Consider the following 14287-nt stretch of genomic DNA (forward strand, 5'->3'; position numbering starts at 1 on the left):
CTTGCGGGAACTCGACCTGAACTCGACCCCGTTCGCGTCCGTCTTTCTCGTTTTCTCTCGTACTTGTGCGGTGTCCCGGTGTCCGAGACGAGACGAGAAACGATAGAAGGTGAAGAGAGAGAAGAGAAGACTACTAACTGAACTGAACCTGAAGTACTGAAGCGAAGGAAGAGAAGAACAAGATGGCCGGTGATTCTTTCAACCAACTACTGTCGTCATCGTGTTGATCATTGAAAATAGCTTTAACAAATATTATGTTGACTCTTTAATTCATCTGTTAGCCAATTAATTGAGGTATGATCATCGCTTTTTTATAAATACAGAGGTTCAAGTAAGATTTAAGAGGTGTTTATCCAATTTTGTAGTTTTGTTTGGTCCTTGAAGAGAACATCCGGGGTGGTGACTTGCGGCGTCTGATTATTTAACTGGTATTATTTCTGTTTACACAAGACAAACTTATGATGATGCTTGCATATTTAATAAGTTATTCTATGTAGGTTTGTAGCATGATGTGGTAAATAGAAACAAGGCCTAAGTTACATACATTTTCTATCCTAGGCCTACAACATTTTCCAGACCTTGGGAGTTGGCCAGAATTGGAAAAGGCCTTGGTTTCAGTTCATTGGGCAAATCGTCTAGGGGCATAAATATTTGTATTGACTTTTGATTTAGTATTTCTGAACTGGGTAGACTTCCTTCCGTATCTTATCTGTTGTCAAAAAACAACCGAATGAAAATAGGCTAGGCCTAAGTTATTAAAGATTTTTTGTTCGATTGTTCCATTCGATATATCGTTTGGTTAGGTTTAGGGCTTTTGTTTAGGGCACAGCTCGGCCGCCGGGTGGGGGGGAGAGGCGTGACCTTCAGTAGCTTTCCGTTACAAACAATAGATCCTCCTAAGTTATGTGTGCGTTTGCGCGTCGAACCGGTTGGTGGCCCGTGTTATATCGCTCAATAGTCAACTAGGTAACAAGTGTCCCCCGCGCAAGTGCAACCGTCATGAGTGTACCGAAGCGCCCGCGATTGTGCGATTACTCATTTATTTTGGACATGTTGATGGAAGATAGTTCTGATGAAGATATAATTGAAAATGACAATGTAGAGGACCAGATAGATGTAAAAAATGATGTGTCGGACATTGAAGAACATTGTGGACAGACATTGTCGGACATTGTGGAGTGGACAATACCTCCTGTCATGTATATAGGCCTAGTTTATCGTAAGTTTTTTCCTATTTTTTTTATTTTGCTAACACTTTTAAGTTATACTGGACCAAAAAAAAATATGAATACTATTTATAAATAATCTTAAATAGCCTAGTCACTTAATAGGTTTTGAGACATTACTATAAAACAAATATTTTTAGCCTAACTTACATCCTTTATAACCTATATACAAAAATGATATGGGGGCAACTGTCACCCGCGCGAGTATCCCATGTTATGAGATATGGCACGAGTAGTGCAGGGTTAACCTAACCTAACTAATCAAATGAAATACCGTTTAATCAATATATCAATCGATAACTTATTTACATTTGATTGTTTTGACAACAGATAAACTTAACTTATGGAAAACCCTTAGGCCTAATTTGTCTAGGCACCGTCTGACAGGGCCGGTTTAACCCATACGCCAACTAGGTACGCGGTCGCATATGGCGCCACGAGAAAGTGAAATTTTTTTTCAGAAACAAAATTGGAAACAACTTTACTGACAAGTTAACAACTTAATTTAGTTTTTTTTTTTCGATCAGAGTTCAAGTAGGTATCCAAAGCACCATACCAAAGGCATTTATTCTGTTTGTACCAACAGCACTTGCAAAATGCGTAGCCTATACTTGTACAGCACTTCAACTCAAGGACTCAAGGCATTTATTTGCAGTTTCGATTTGTAGTGAGCTGACGCTCAGTAGCGTACAGCGCAGCGCCTGAGTTTATAGTTCTATGGTTTCATTTCATGACTCATGCTCGAGATAAGTGCTCAGCGCCACTTGTCACAATAAGAAACTTCCCCCTCCCTTCTTCCCCTGATCACTCAACCCTCCTAGAGCACAGCAGTACGTTGTATTGCTCTCTTAGTTGTATACCGTTACTGTTTTTAATTGTAATTGGCTTTTTAAAAACTTATATCGTATCCAAGTTATCCTGTAAAAATTGATTTTGCATTTATAAATAAATTATTATCTTAGGGTTTTGCTAAAGTGTGATGAGTAAAAGTGTAAAAATGTTAAATTTCTGTGAAAAGTAGTAGTTGACATTTTTCACCACACTTTACCCCACCTATACCACAGAAAACATACTAGGCTACTGTATGTTTTCTGTGCCTATACCCTATTACCACTACTCACTGCAATAATAATGCACACTGATAGTCAACTCAACTACAACTTTAAGGTTATGTGAAGAAATAATCTGAGGAATCGGCAAAAATAATAATAAATAGTTGAGGCAGTGGTGACAATAAAACAATTCTATTGCAATGCTATGGATACAGATTGAGTATTTAATATGCATTCGTGTTTTAAGAAAGTAAGCGGGCAGCTGATTTTGCGGGCCTAGTGATGTAAAAACCTGCTCGGTCCCCAAATATGACAATGACAGCTGTCGCTGGCATGGCCAGCAAAACGTAAATTTCAGCCATCAATTAACGTATGTTTAAAAACAGCCAAAAACATCATAGTGTGTTGAAAAAGTATTTTATTGCAAGTATTCTTCTCACCTAAACTTATAAAAAAGTTCTTCCCAAAAATTTCACAAATAGGGTTAGGTAAGTTATGTTCCTATTGGGTGGGGTGGGGGGGGGGGAATTCTAGGTGGCGCTGATTCGGGTGTTCGCTTAACTCTGAAAAATTCCTAGAACCAGCCCTGCCCTCTGAACTTTCTGGACTTGTCTTTTGAGCTTTAATAAACCATTCCTACTATCCTAATAAACACTTTAACATGTTGACTGCGGCCTACTGCTATAGCAGTAGCGCGGCACTGGCACTGCGGCATATCAGTAAGTAGTGAGCTTGCCCGCCAAATATTGTGTCTGTCTAAACCCAGCACTCTGCCGGCGACTATGGGATTGTTGCCAGGCTGTAGCTTAGAATATGAGCTTTATTTTAGTGTAGGTTGGTACTAAACATACCCGTAAAATTGAAGGTGGAAAATATGAAGGTGGTGTTGTGACCCATCATTGTGAACTAATTTTGTATGCTGAATTCAATGCCGCAATCCGTTCTTCATTTTCATATTTGGTTTTTGAAATATTGACATTTTAAATAAAAATAATTGTAATATTTTATCAAGAAAGCTTGATAACAAAAAACTGATTGGGGCATTAAGTTCAGCATAAAAAAGTAGTTCAAATGATGGGTCACAACACCACCTTCATATTTAAAATAATTTATCACATTTCAAAATGGCAGATCCAAGATGGCGGCTGAAAAAAATACATCCTTCATAACCAAGTGAAAATAGGTCAACAATGAATGGTGGTGTGCACTTATCTTTATCTAGCACTATTTTGAGATTATGGCCTTAGTTTGTAAATGCACAACGTTATAATGAGCTAAAAATAAAGTTATAAAAAGTTCTCATAACTTAAGAATGGATCATAATTTTTTAAAACGAATTGCAGCATCGTATTCAGCATAAAAATCTAGTTTGAAAAGGTTGGTCACTCACAACCCTACCTTTACATTTGAAAAAATAACTTTGTATCCAAGATGGCGGCCACAAATTTAAACCCAGTCAAAATGAAGTACTTACTACTCTACAATGATCTGAAGTGGTCCGGAGTTGATATCTTAAGAAATGTAGAAAAAAGTAGGGGGGGGGGGAACTTATTTAAAACTCACCCTGTATATAGCAGTGTTATATAGCACTTGTGAAAAGTTATTTTTTCCACTTCTAGCAAGTGTTATATAACATTGTTAGATGTTGCACAAATCTGCTATGTATAATTTTTTGTAAACCCGGCTTAAGTTAGGCTATATACTAATTCAAAATTCTTGATGGAAAACTAAAAACTGCTTCCATTTTGTACTGGGTTGAGATTAGGGACTTCTGGTCTTCGCCAATATTTTTTTTAACTAATGGCCTTCTTAATGAGGTGTCACTTGATGGGGCTTTATGTTAAAACTTTTGACCTGCCCTCAAATAACCCATTTTGGGAGCCCAGGAGAAATTGTCATACTAACCAAAAAGTATTTTTTAGTTTCTTTTACGGTAATACTGAGTTTAGTTTTCCTGGTAGAACCACAGAAAACATAGGCCTACTACCTACTATAACCCAGAATGCCAACCGCATGGTAAAAAGCATTAAGTGTTTTGAGAGAGCTTTGCCTGTCAATCGTAGGCAGCGCCACCAGCGTTGCCACGCACTCAGCATAGCAACGCTGGTGGCGCTGCCTACGATTGACAGGCAAAGCTCTCTCAAAATACTTAATGCTTTTTACCATGCGGTTGGCATTCTGGGTTATAGTAGTATGTTTTCTGTGGTAGAACCCATAAAAACATTAATATGAGATGTCGATGTATATTATTACATGGGGTCTCTCAGGGTGATGATCATTAAAATGGCTGCCATTCTGTAATGGGTTGAGATAGAGACCTCTAGTTTTCACCGATATTCTTTTAAACTAATGACCTTCACTTGATCGGGCTTCACATTTAACATTTTTGAGCTGCCTCCAAAATAGGCCCAACCCATTTTGGGGTTAAGATACCAACAAAAAATTGTGCTTTTATGCTAGATATAGAGGTGTGCAGAGTTTGGTTTTCCTGGTGTAACCCATTATAAAGTTGATAGGGGAATCACCAGACTTTTTAACCCTGTATAAGAAGATAACAAAGCAATAACTTAGACATATGTGGAAGGTACCAGGTCAAGTTCACATATTTTTTAAGTTTGCTTTAAGACAAAAAAACTTCAATCTATAATAACTTAGCTAAACTAGGCCTACTTAGGCTTGTATTTACTTTTATTTTATAGGCCTAACCAACTTGTTTTCCTTAGCTACATCATAACAATCATGAATGAGATGGACCCAGGATCCAATCTGAACGCAGACTTAGTGTCCAAAACTATCAATTTTCATGGCCAGTTACTGCAGAAAACGTGGGAAGCAGAACATGGCGAGGGTAATCTACAAAAGCTTGGCATCACCAATCTCGATTTTGCCATTTACTCTCAACGTCAAAAACATCTTAGGTTGGTATAAGTTTAGTCTGTGTTTTGTTTAGCTAGCTAGTTTGATTTCGTCTATTCAATTTTTTTATTACTTAGTAAATCTTGCGCAAACCTGATACTGTACCTACTTAATTTAGACTTTTAATTGATCTAAGTTCATCGCAGCCTTCTACTTTCCTTAATCGCCCAGATGTTATTTTTATAAAAGTTCTTTGTTGAAACACCAAGAGATTATATTTCAATTTGTTTTAATTCTTGTTAAAAACATTTGTATAAAATGACTTAGCACTAAGCTTAAGCTCATGTATGACAGGGACTAACCATGATAAATGTATAGTGAATTAATATTTATCTTATAACTTTCCACAGTTTTCAAGATCGCGGCAAGCGTTTAAAGCTTCATCAGTTTATTTCAAAGCAAGCGAATGTTTTGTTTGACTCTTCGCTTGTGGAGAAGGAGGAGCCAAAATCCAAAACTGTGGAACCTGGTCTTTACGCTGTATTGCCACCGTTTGAAAACTTTCTCAACTTGGATAAAACGAGCAGAGCCCAGCACTTCTTACAAGTAGGTCATAAGGAGTTTGTGTGGATTTTAAATACATTTTTTAGTAGTGGATCACATAATTTAACCACGGCATCAGTTTATAGCAGTGGTATTAATTAGGATGATCAATGTAACTTAGTTTTATGAGAGTTATTGTGTCATTTAAAAATTTTATTTTTATATTTAAAGAAAAGCAAAATCAATCAAGGGTTGGTTTTTTACTCTCTCCCCAGGCTAAACTAACGGAGAAAGTATTGTTTTGTCAAAATTTTCTAATTTGAGTTTTGGGTGGAATAACAGGCTGGACTCAAAAAAGTAGTTTTCGGACCATTAAAATGATTACATTGAGCCTCAACGATCCTTATGAGCCCAGTACCGTTACTATTAATAATAGTATACGCTTCAGTGATTTATATGTACGTGTGTTTCTATCTGTTTGTCTGTCTGTATGTGTGGATATGTACCTACAAAGCTACAGACCACACCTGTTAGATGAAACAGATTTTTATGAAATTTGGTACGAGAGTACTAATCCATAGTAACTTATCTCCAGGTGTTTTTATCTCCAGGTGTTTTTTCATTTTTTTAAAATTTAGATTTCAATTGTGATTTTTCCATAAAAACCCATAAAATAACACATGAATTTTTTTTTGTTCTATAATGTTTTTTCATTTCAAAGAGCTAAAAGGACAAATGATTTAGTATAGCCTATGGAGTGCTTTTGTGCAGTTATTGGTTATGGAGAAAATCAAATAAATTAAAATTCCCATGTTATTCTTATGGAGAATTTATTAAACTGTTGTAGTTTGCTTGTTTATGGATATATTTTGATTAAACTTGGCAAATTTAATTATTTCATACTAAACTAATTATTTCACTAAATACAATTTATTACCCTCCCTGTAGCAGCAAACCTAGGTAGTAGTTAAACCTAATGTTTTTTAAATAGATTTAATTTAAAATCCAAAACTGGTAAATGGAAAATCGCTTAGTCTGCAGGTTTGCTATGGCAGGGGTATTTGTTTGGTAATAGTTAACTTAGATAGTTGTTAGTGGAAGTAGTTTCTTGGATTATATGTCATCTTTAGACTTTAAAGGGTCAATGTAAATTTTAGGACTTATAGCTTACTAAGTTGTGTTTTTGCAGTGTCTAGGTGTAGGAGAAGTAGTTATTGGTCAAATAACAAGCAAAACCAATGCCGGGCTGTTCCTTAAGATCCTGTGTCTTGATGGTGACAATGCACGAAACATCACTGAGCTTGGCATTAAGGTGAGAATTTACAACAGAATTTATATTAAATGTAATATTATTTTATTTATTTTAGTCATGGTTTTCAGTAGAATAGCTCTGGATGAGTTGGAAATCTTTATCACAACTAAATATAGACAGGCCTGACCTGGCATCACAGGGTTTTATGGGGTAAAAATTTTGTTTTCCCATTTTTAACCCCCGAAACATAAAATTTTGCAATTTCTTTTTGACCATTTTTGTAGAGCTTAAACAAACAAATAATTTAGTATATTGAAGCGTTGTTATGCGCTCATTGGTTAAGGAGAATATTCAAAAATACCCATGTTATTTTTATGAAAACTAGCAGCTGTACCTGTGCTTTCAGTATTTTTTTCTATTTAACTACAGCTCACTTGTGTATTTTATAATACTTTTACCTGGTATTTAAGAGGCGGTCGGACAGAGATTCTCGGCTGCTTTAACATGGAGCGCATATTCATTTTGATTGAAACACGGATAGACCAGAAAACGAGGGATTATTCCTTTAACTCATTTCTAAAATTTCCCAAGGATAAGAATAAAAAAACATAAATAAATAATTCTTTACTGTCACATAACGTTTTGAATCATAACATAGCTAAAAAACAGATGACATTGTCAAAATTAAAAACTAACCTAAAATATAAAATAACAAGCTGTTATACCCGTGCTTTGCAACGGGAAGAAAATGTGACATAGAGACCTACTAAAGTGGTGCTGATGTGCGTTTAAAAATACAGCAACTCTATGATTTAGTTTTTACTTTGCATAGTAAACAATCTTTTTGCGTAGTAAATTATGTAATGGTGGATATTTGCAGGTGATAAACACTTTTGTTGACACAAGGTAATGAAGTAGTCAGTTCTATATAATTCAGACCAGCTGGTTTTACAGCCTATGCATAAGGGAACATTCTTGGCATTTTTAATATGAAAAACTAATTTTTAATGTTAACATTTCATTGAAAGTTTGAAACCAGCTATTAGTTAAACCAAATTATATTGTACTGAAACAATATGGAGTGAGGTAATTTCAACAGTTATATTAAACCTTAACCCTCTTTTGACTGTGCAGTATGAAAATTTAATAGTTGAGTTTTATCTTGATTAAGTTTTAGTCCATTAACTTCAAACCAGCTTGCCAATTCAAATAAAGTTTGATTAATTTTATGCTCCAATTAGGCTGTAACAAACTATACGTTTTCTGAGAGAATATTTAATGCAGATTCTAAAAAAGCCTACGTGTTGAGAAAAAATGAGATTTTATTAAGCAATATCAAGAAATCTGGGAAATCTAAAAACGGCTGTTGCTGGAAGTAGAAGTGGGATATAACTATCTAAATTGTGTATTTTTATTGCAATTTGTGTGCACAATAATTCTTAAAACCAAACACCCTGTATAGATAAGTAAACTGTTGTAGTTTGCTTGTTTATGAACATGTTTTAATCAAATTTGGGAAAGACCAAAGAACGTTCTGAACTTGAGTATTGTTTATTTAAACACTTAAGCTTTAAACTTCTCTCATTTCTTAGAACTATTCAATAGAAAAATTGGTTCATTGAAAACAAGGACTTTAATGTATGACATTGATTGGAAGTCCAGCATGATTGTATCCTCAGTTTTCTAGTTTGTCCTTAAACTAAATTCACGTCCCTGTATTATCTTGACTAAAAATTGATTCTTCATTCACAAGAATTTATACAATTTTAATGTTTTACAGGGGTTTTGTCCAACATCCAATTTGATTTCGGCCGTGGACAAGAAAGGTGTGCCTCGCAGCTTCTTGATGAATGACCTTGTTGCTTGCGAGGTTTTGGAAGTGATTCCAGATATGGAGAAGATTGTGTGTGGCATGAAGGGAGTTCAAGTTACAGAAGAGCAAAAGGCTCGTCTCGGTCTTTTCCATTCTGACGATTTTCCCGAGGCTTACAAGTAAGCTCATATGAGTAACCTTGACTCGTCTTAGGGCGCTTTGCATGCTCGGCAACACGTTTTACAGAACAACTTTAACCTGTTGTTTGATAAAATCACTTTTATTGTTCTTTGTGGAAATACCAAGTGGAAAGCAACCTTAGTGTTTATTTTCACACTTAAATATCATACCTTAGTGAATTTTTGTTTATTTAAATTTTATATCTTCTAAGTATACGGTATGTTATGTGCTACCAGCAAGCACTCTTTTACTTGACTAACACTTAAACTTTGGGTCATATTTCATTTCAGAATATTCTTTAAATCATACTAATCTGTATGAAAAGTTGGAACAATGCATTTTTTAGCTATAAAAATTGGCTTTAACCTTTTGGGGTTTTAGAACAATTCTTTAGCCAAATTAAAAGTGTTGTAGGCGAAAACCGAATTCAAACAAATGCAAAAACTCATAGGCCTACATCTCACAAACATCTGAAATTCATGTTGTACATTTTATATGAAGCATGCTGAGGAAATAAATACAGATTGCTGAGTTTTTAGTACAGCTCGTGTGTGCTATACCAAGCTAAATTTCCACAGAAATGACTCGTGTTTATATGATCAATGAAGGCCTAACTATTTGATTGGTTTGATAACTATTTTTATCAGATAAATAGTGGTTCCATTGCATCAATTAACTTCATTAGTGTAAATTATGGGTATCACATTAAAGAGCTTCACTATTGCAATTTCTCAACAATATCTACTGCTAATCATTCTTTTAAATTGTTACTTGTTTGAGAAATAAAAAATATAATAAAATCTGAGGTTTGATAGGTCATAGAGGGTTTTATTTGACTAGTGTCAATTAAACATTACTAGCCTAATAACGTTTATGTTTACATTTCAACAATCCATTAGGCATACACCTTAACATTTATTGCATTTTAAAATGAAAATAAAATAATGTGATTCAAAAGATCAACCTTAAAAGGCAATCTAGTACCCTGTGTGTTTTTTCTATGTGATGTCTCACTCACTTTGTAAGCACATTTTACTGTTACGTAAGCACACTTTGTTGTCGACAGGTAAGATTGTGTTTTTTAGGTTGTTGTGTGAAGCAAACAATTTTATTTGTACTTTCTTGTTTAGCCAATTCACCAAGTTAAAATGTATTACTGGAGACCATAGATTGATTACTGTGGATAATTTTAATGCGGAATGGTTCACGATAATGTTGCCGAGATGATTGTATGGTATTAAGAAAACGATATGTATTTGGAGTACTACCTAAGCATTGTTTGAAAATAAGGCGTACACGTAATGCCTTTTAGAAGAGCCGACTTTGTTTCACATGTTAGCTGGAACCGAGATATCAAGAAAGGTAATGTAGTTAGTAGGCTAACTATACTAAATTGCATTTTCAGCTAAACTATGGTGTGGTGGATTCTATTTCTGTCTGATGAGTTGTCATTGGTTTAAACAAGTTTGTCATTGATTGTTTGGATTTTTTAAATGCTGAATGTTTTTGCTGAACGCAACAAACAATCTCTGTACTGATATGTACTGTATACAAAGGAAGAAAAAGATGTGATAAACGAGTTGGCAACTAATTGAAGTTGAATTTATGAGAGAGATTCACTGAAGTCGAAGAATATGGCAATGAAAACTGTGGCACAAGTGTTTATTATAATTGCAGATGTGTTGGAAAGCAAATAGATTGACACGAGAAATGATGAAAATGAACAATGTTACAGCTGATAGACAAAACTGAAATGAATAATGTAAGAAAAATGTAGCCAGCAAAAACATTCAGCATTTGAAGACAGTTAATTTTTATATACCATTTTAAAATGTTGTTTACTGTTCAAATGAATTATTTTGGTATTCTCTTTTAAGTTTACAACAACAGATTTTTACTCTTACTTGAGTGTCAACTTTAAATTAACTCATAGATGCAGTGTTTAACCAAAGTGTTTGACGTCAACTATGTGTTCGGAAGTGTTTGGCGGCCTTTGCAAAGGTTTCATGTGTTTTGTTTAAAAATGACACATGAGTAAGGTAGAACTACTTGACATGTGACAGTTATGTGCGCACGCGATAGTTTCTTCCCATAATTTTAATGGGTATGAAAAGAATCTTTAAACAATATTCCCAATTGTTGAGTTTCAGTTTTGATAGAAATATTTAATTTGCTGATTGCTAAATTTAATAATTAAAATTTTGTGTTATGAGAATAATATCTAGGTCAGAGTATAACAGAGGTCAGAGTATGCAGGGTGTCCAGCTGACCTTGAAACCGGTAATCTTACATGATTTTTTATGACTAGAAAAGTCTGTGAATTGATTGTAAATTTCGTACATGAGGCTAAGAAATTTTAGATTTTGAGCAATCGTTTCAATCACCATTAAGATACGCCAACAATTGCCTCTTTTCCTCCTTTTGCATTGTTTTGTCAAGTAGTAAAGGTAAAAACAAGAAATATCAAATCTCAAAATTGAAACGCAAAACTTGTGTACTTGCATTATTAAGATTACAAAAAATACTGGTAGTGAAACAATGTTTGTTACGCAATCAAAACTTAAATAAATTACACTTCTGACTCTGATTTAGTAACATGAATAATACACCTTTGGAAAATACACCTTAAATATTTAAAAAACCATATTATTTACTGGCATAACCTGAATATTTTATTGATCATTGCCGATCGAATCCTTAAACTGGAACTTTTTCAGAGTTTTGGTGGTTTTGAGATTTGGGTTTGACATATCACTAATGTCAAGAAAGAAAATAGTGATCACTGTATCACTGTGGCTGGCACACAGAAGTCGCTGGGATTGTCAGAAATTATCACAGAAATTGTTTAATCGCAGTTTGTATCATAACGGATGTTACCGCAATTGTGAGAAATCATCATGGATTTTGAATGGTCACTGGAGATAATCATGGATTTTGCCATGACCGCTGATCAAATGTTTTATCATGAATTTTGCTGCGATCGGGAGACGTGGAATGGTCCTTGAGTTTTATATTTGTGGGACGTTGGACACCCTAGTATGGGTGTATAGAACGTAAATTCCATAGAACTAGAGACCAAACCATTTCAATATTCATGACATTTGGTACTAAGTAACTAGGCCTAACTTCATTTGCTTATTACAAATTTCTTTGAATGTGCCTTCATTTCACTGTTAAAATAACAGGATATCAAAACCTAAAAAAAATAAATGTATCTATATTTTATAATGACAATTACTTTATTCGTCACATAACATTACAAACCTGAGAATAGCTTGTATAACAAATTACTCGTCAAATCAAGTTTAGTTAAAAAAAAAGTTAGAAAAAGAAAAAAATTCAATTTATGTACAAAATTATGTTTCATCAAATCATCAGGCTGGTTCAAAAACGTCTTATCAAAAAGATGTGTTTTATTGATTTGGTTAGTATCTGTTCAGCTTATCTTTCAATAATTATAAATAGTGCAGTTGATCAAGAAACATTCTTATCATACTTTAAAACCAAGTATTATAATTTATAGGCTCTAAGAGAAATTTTAATAAAATGACAATTGCATGCAATATTTGTTCTGCTACGAATTTTGACTTAGTTCTATTACTATTTTCATTTTTTTATCGCAGCAATTTTTTTAAGATAACCTCCGCAACTTTTTTATTTGACCTGACTACTAAATTATGATGAGATTCCGTAGGAGTAAAATGTTATGTTGTTTGTGTTAGTTCAAATAAAACACAAGGTCAAGAAAAATAGCTTTTCTTTCTGTGGATAAATAAGCCAATTAATTTGTATTTTAATACCCGTAAGATAAATATTTCTCAGTCAGTAAGTATGATTTAAGGTGAGACATGTGCGAGCTGTTAAAATACCATTATACCAACAAGTTTAGACTACAAACAACTTAAAGAAATTCACAGTTAAATCTATATCTGGATGGATCCTATCTTTTTAAGTTTTAGATAAGCTATCTTATCAACATTAATTTTAGTTAGGCATGACATTTTCATTTTCTGCATTACAGTCTGTTGACAAAATTAAGGTGGTTAAAGGTGAAGGTGTCCTCGGTTCCCCCACTACTTTTTTTAGCTTAATGTATGTCAGCTGATCAGCTTTTGCCTAACTTTTTGAAAGGGTGAGGTGGCCTGATGGAATTGCTTTCCCTCAAACCGCCTAAATTTTGTAGACGGAATATAGTGCATACTGAAACATCTGAACATATGTTACAGTAGTACTAACTACCTCACCGTATCTTTTATTTGGACTAAACATGTTGAAATATCAGTGCAATGTATCAGTCATTAGTTAAACTCATACTGATTCTGGAGAGGTACATTGTCTGGACGTACTTTTGTTTTATTATATTGTGTGTTTCATTTGGTCACACCACAAAGTGTAACATTTCTTACAGGTTTGGTGATAAGATTTTTGGTTAAAGTTTGTGGTTGTTAAATTAATTGTACTTTCAGGAGTTAGCTAAAACTTCATGTTTCCAACAATTAATTATTCCCTTGACACATTGATGGTTTTGATAATGAGGCAATAAAATGTGGGTTGGAAAAAACTGTGATGGAAATAATTTTTAGGACTCCAAAGCCTAGACGAGATATTTGTTGGATAATGAAACATGGAAGAAGATGATATTATTTCACTACAGAAAAAAAAATAATACTCACAAGGATTTTTAGGATTCATAAAAGTTGTGTCTTAAGTCGGCTTAAGTACATAATTCTTGAAGTGTCTATGAAGCAGAAGTTTTTAAAAAACTTTATCGGAAGTTGAAAAAAAAATCAAAGAAAAGATATTTGTACCTTATAAAACAAGTTTGAGACTAGTAAAGCCCAATTTTGGCTTTAAGGAAGATACTTGAGAAGAAATAAAGCTAACAACATCATATTTTGTATTTCTTTTAAATGCAGAATTCAAGAATGGTAATGAAATCATTTACCTCACAATGTTTAAAAGAAAACAGGAGATGTCCTAATTTGTGAGATGGATGTTAAAAAAAATTGCGAGAATCTTGAATATCATGGTAAATAATACTGAATTCCAACCAATTATATTCAGATTAGACTAGTAATATTTAAGGTACGCCAAAGGTATGTTTTTTTTTCAAAACTAATAAACGTTTCTTAACTATAGATTAAACTGCTTCCTCTGAACTTGTAATATTTTAAGAGGTTAAATTGATCCAAACCAGAAAATGTTTAGTGAATGAAACTTTATAATGCCTAGGTGAACTGTTGTTTAGCATTTATTTGTGTTGTCAATTTAGGAACAGCAGATAAAATGATTTTGAATGTCATTGTTTAATTTTGGAAATAGTCTGTCTAAAGAGGAGAAAGCAGTTTATAGACGAGTATGTAAA

The 14287-nt window shown here is 33.8% G+C and overlaps 1 protein-coding gene across 2 annotated transcripts in view; it reads left to right on the forward strand.

The window, feature by feature from the left end:
* The first annotated feature begins 178 nt into the window (after positions 1-178).
* Positions 179-14287, forward strand: part of LOC128999938 (tetratricopeptide repeat protein 14 homolog) — a 34684-nt gene continuing 20575 nt past the window's right edge. For both annotated transcript variants that reach the window (XM_054426727.1, XM_054426728.1), the window contains exons 1-5: positions 179-294; positions 5002-5196; positions 5545-5740; positions 6867-6989; positions 8710-8921. In XM_054426727.1, the coding sequence (XP_054282702.1) occupies positions 5018-5196; positions 5545-5740; positions 6867-6989; positions 8710-8921 (710 nt within the window). In that variant the 5' untranslated portion in view covers positions 179-294; positions 5002-5017. The remainder of the gene's footprint in view (positions 295-5001; positions 5197-5544; positions 5741-6866; positions 6990-8709; positions 8922-14287) is intronic.

The sequence above is a fragment of the Macrosteles quadrilineatus genome, unplaced genomic scaffold (assembly GCF_028750875.1).
Source record: "Macrosteles quadrilineatus isolate MER2022 unplaced genomic scaffold, UCM_ALF_1.0 Scaffold_8__2_contigs__length_117827958, whole genome shotgun sequence".
NCBI lineage: Eukaryota > Metazoa > Arthropoda > Insecta > Hemiptera > Cicadellidae > Macrosteles > Macrosteles quadrilineatus.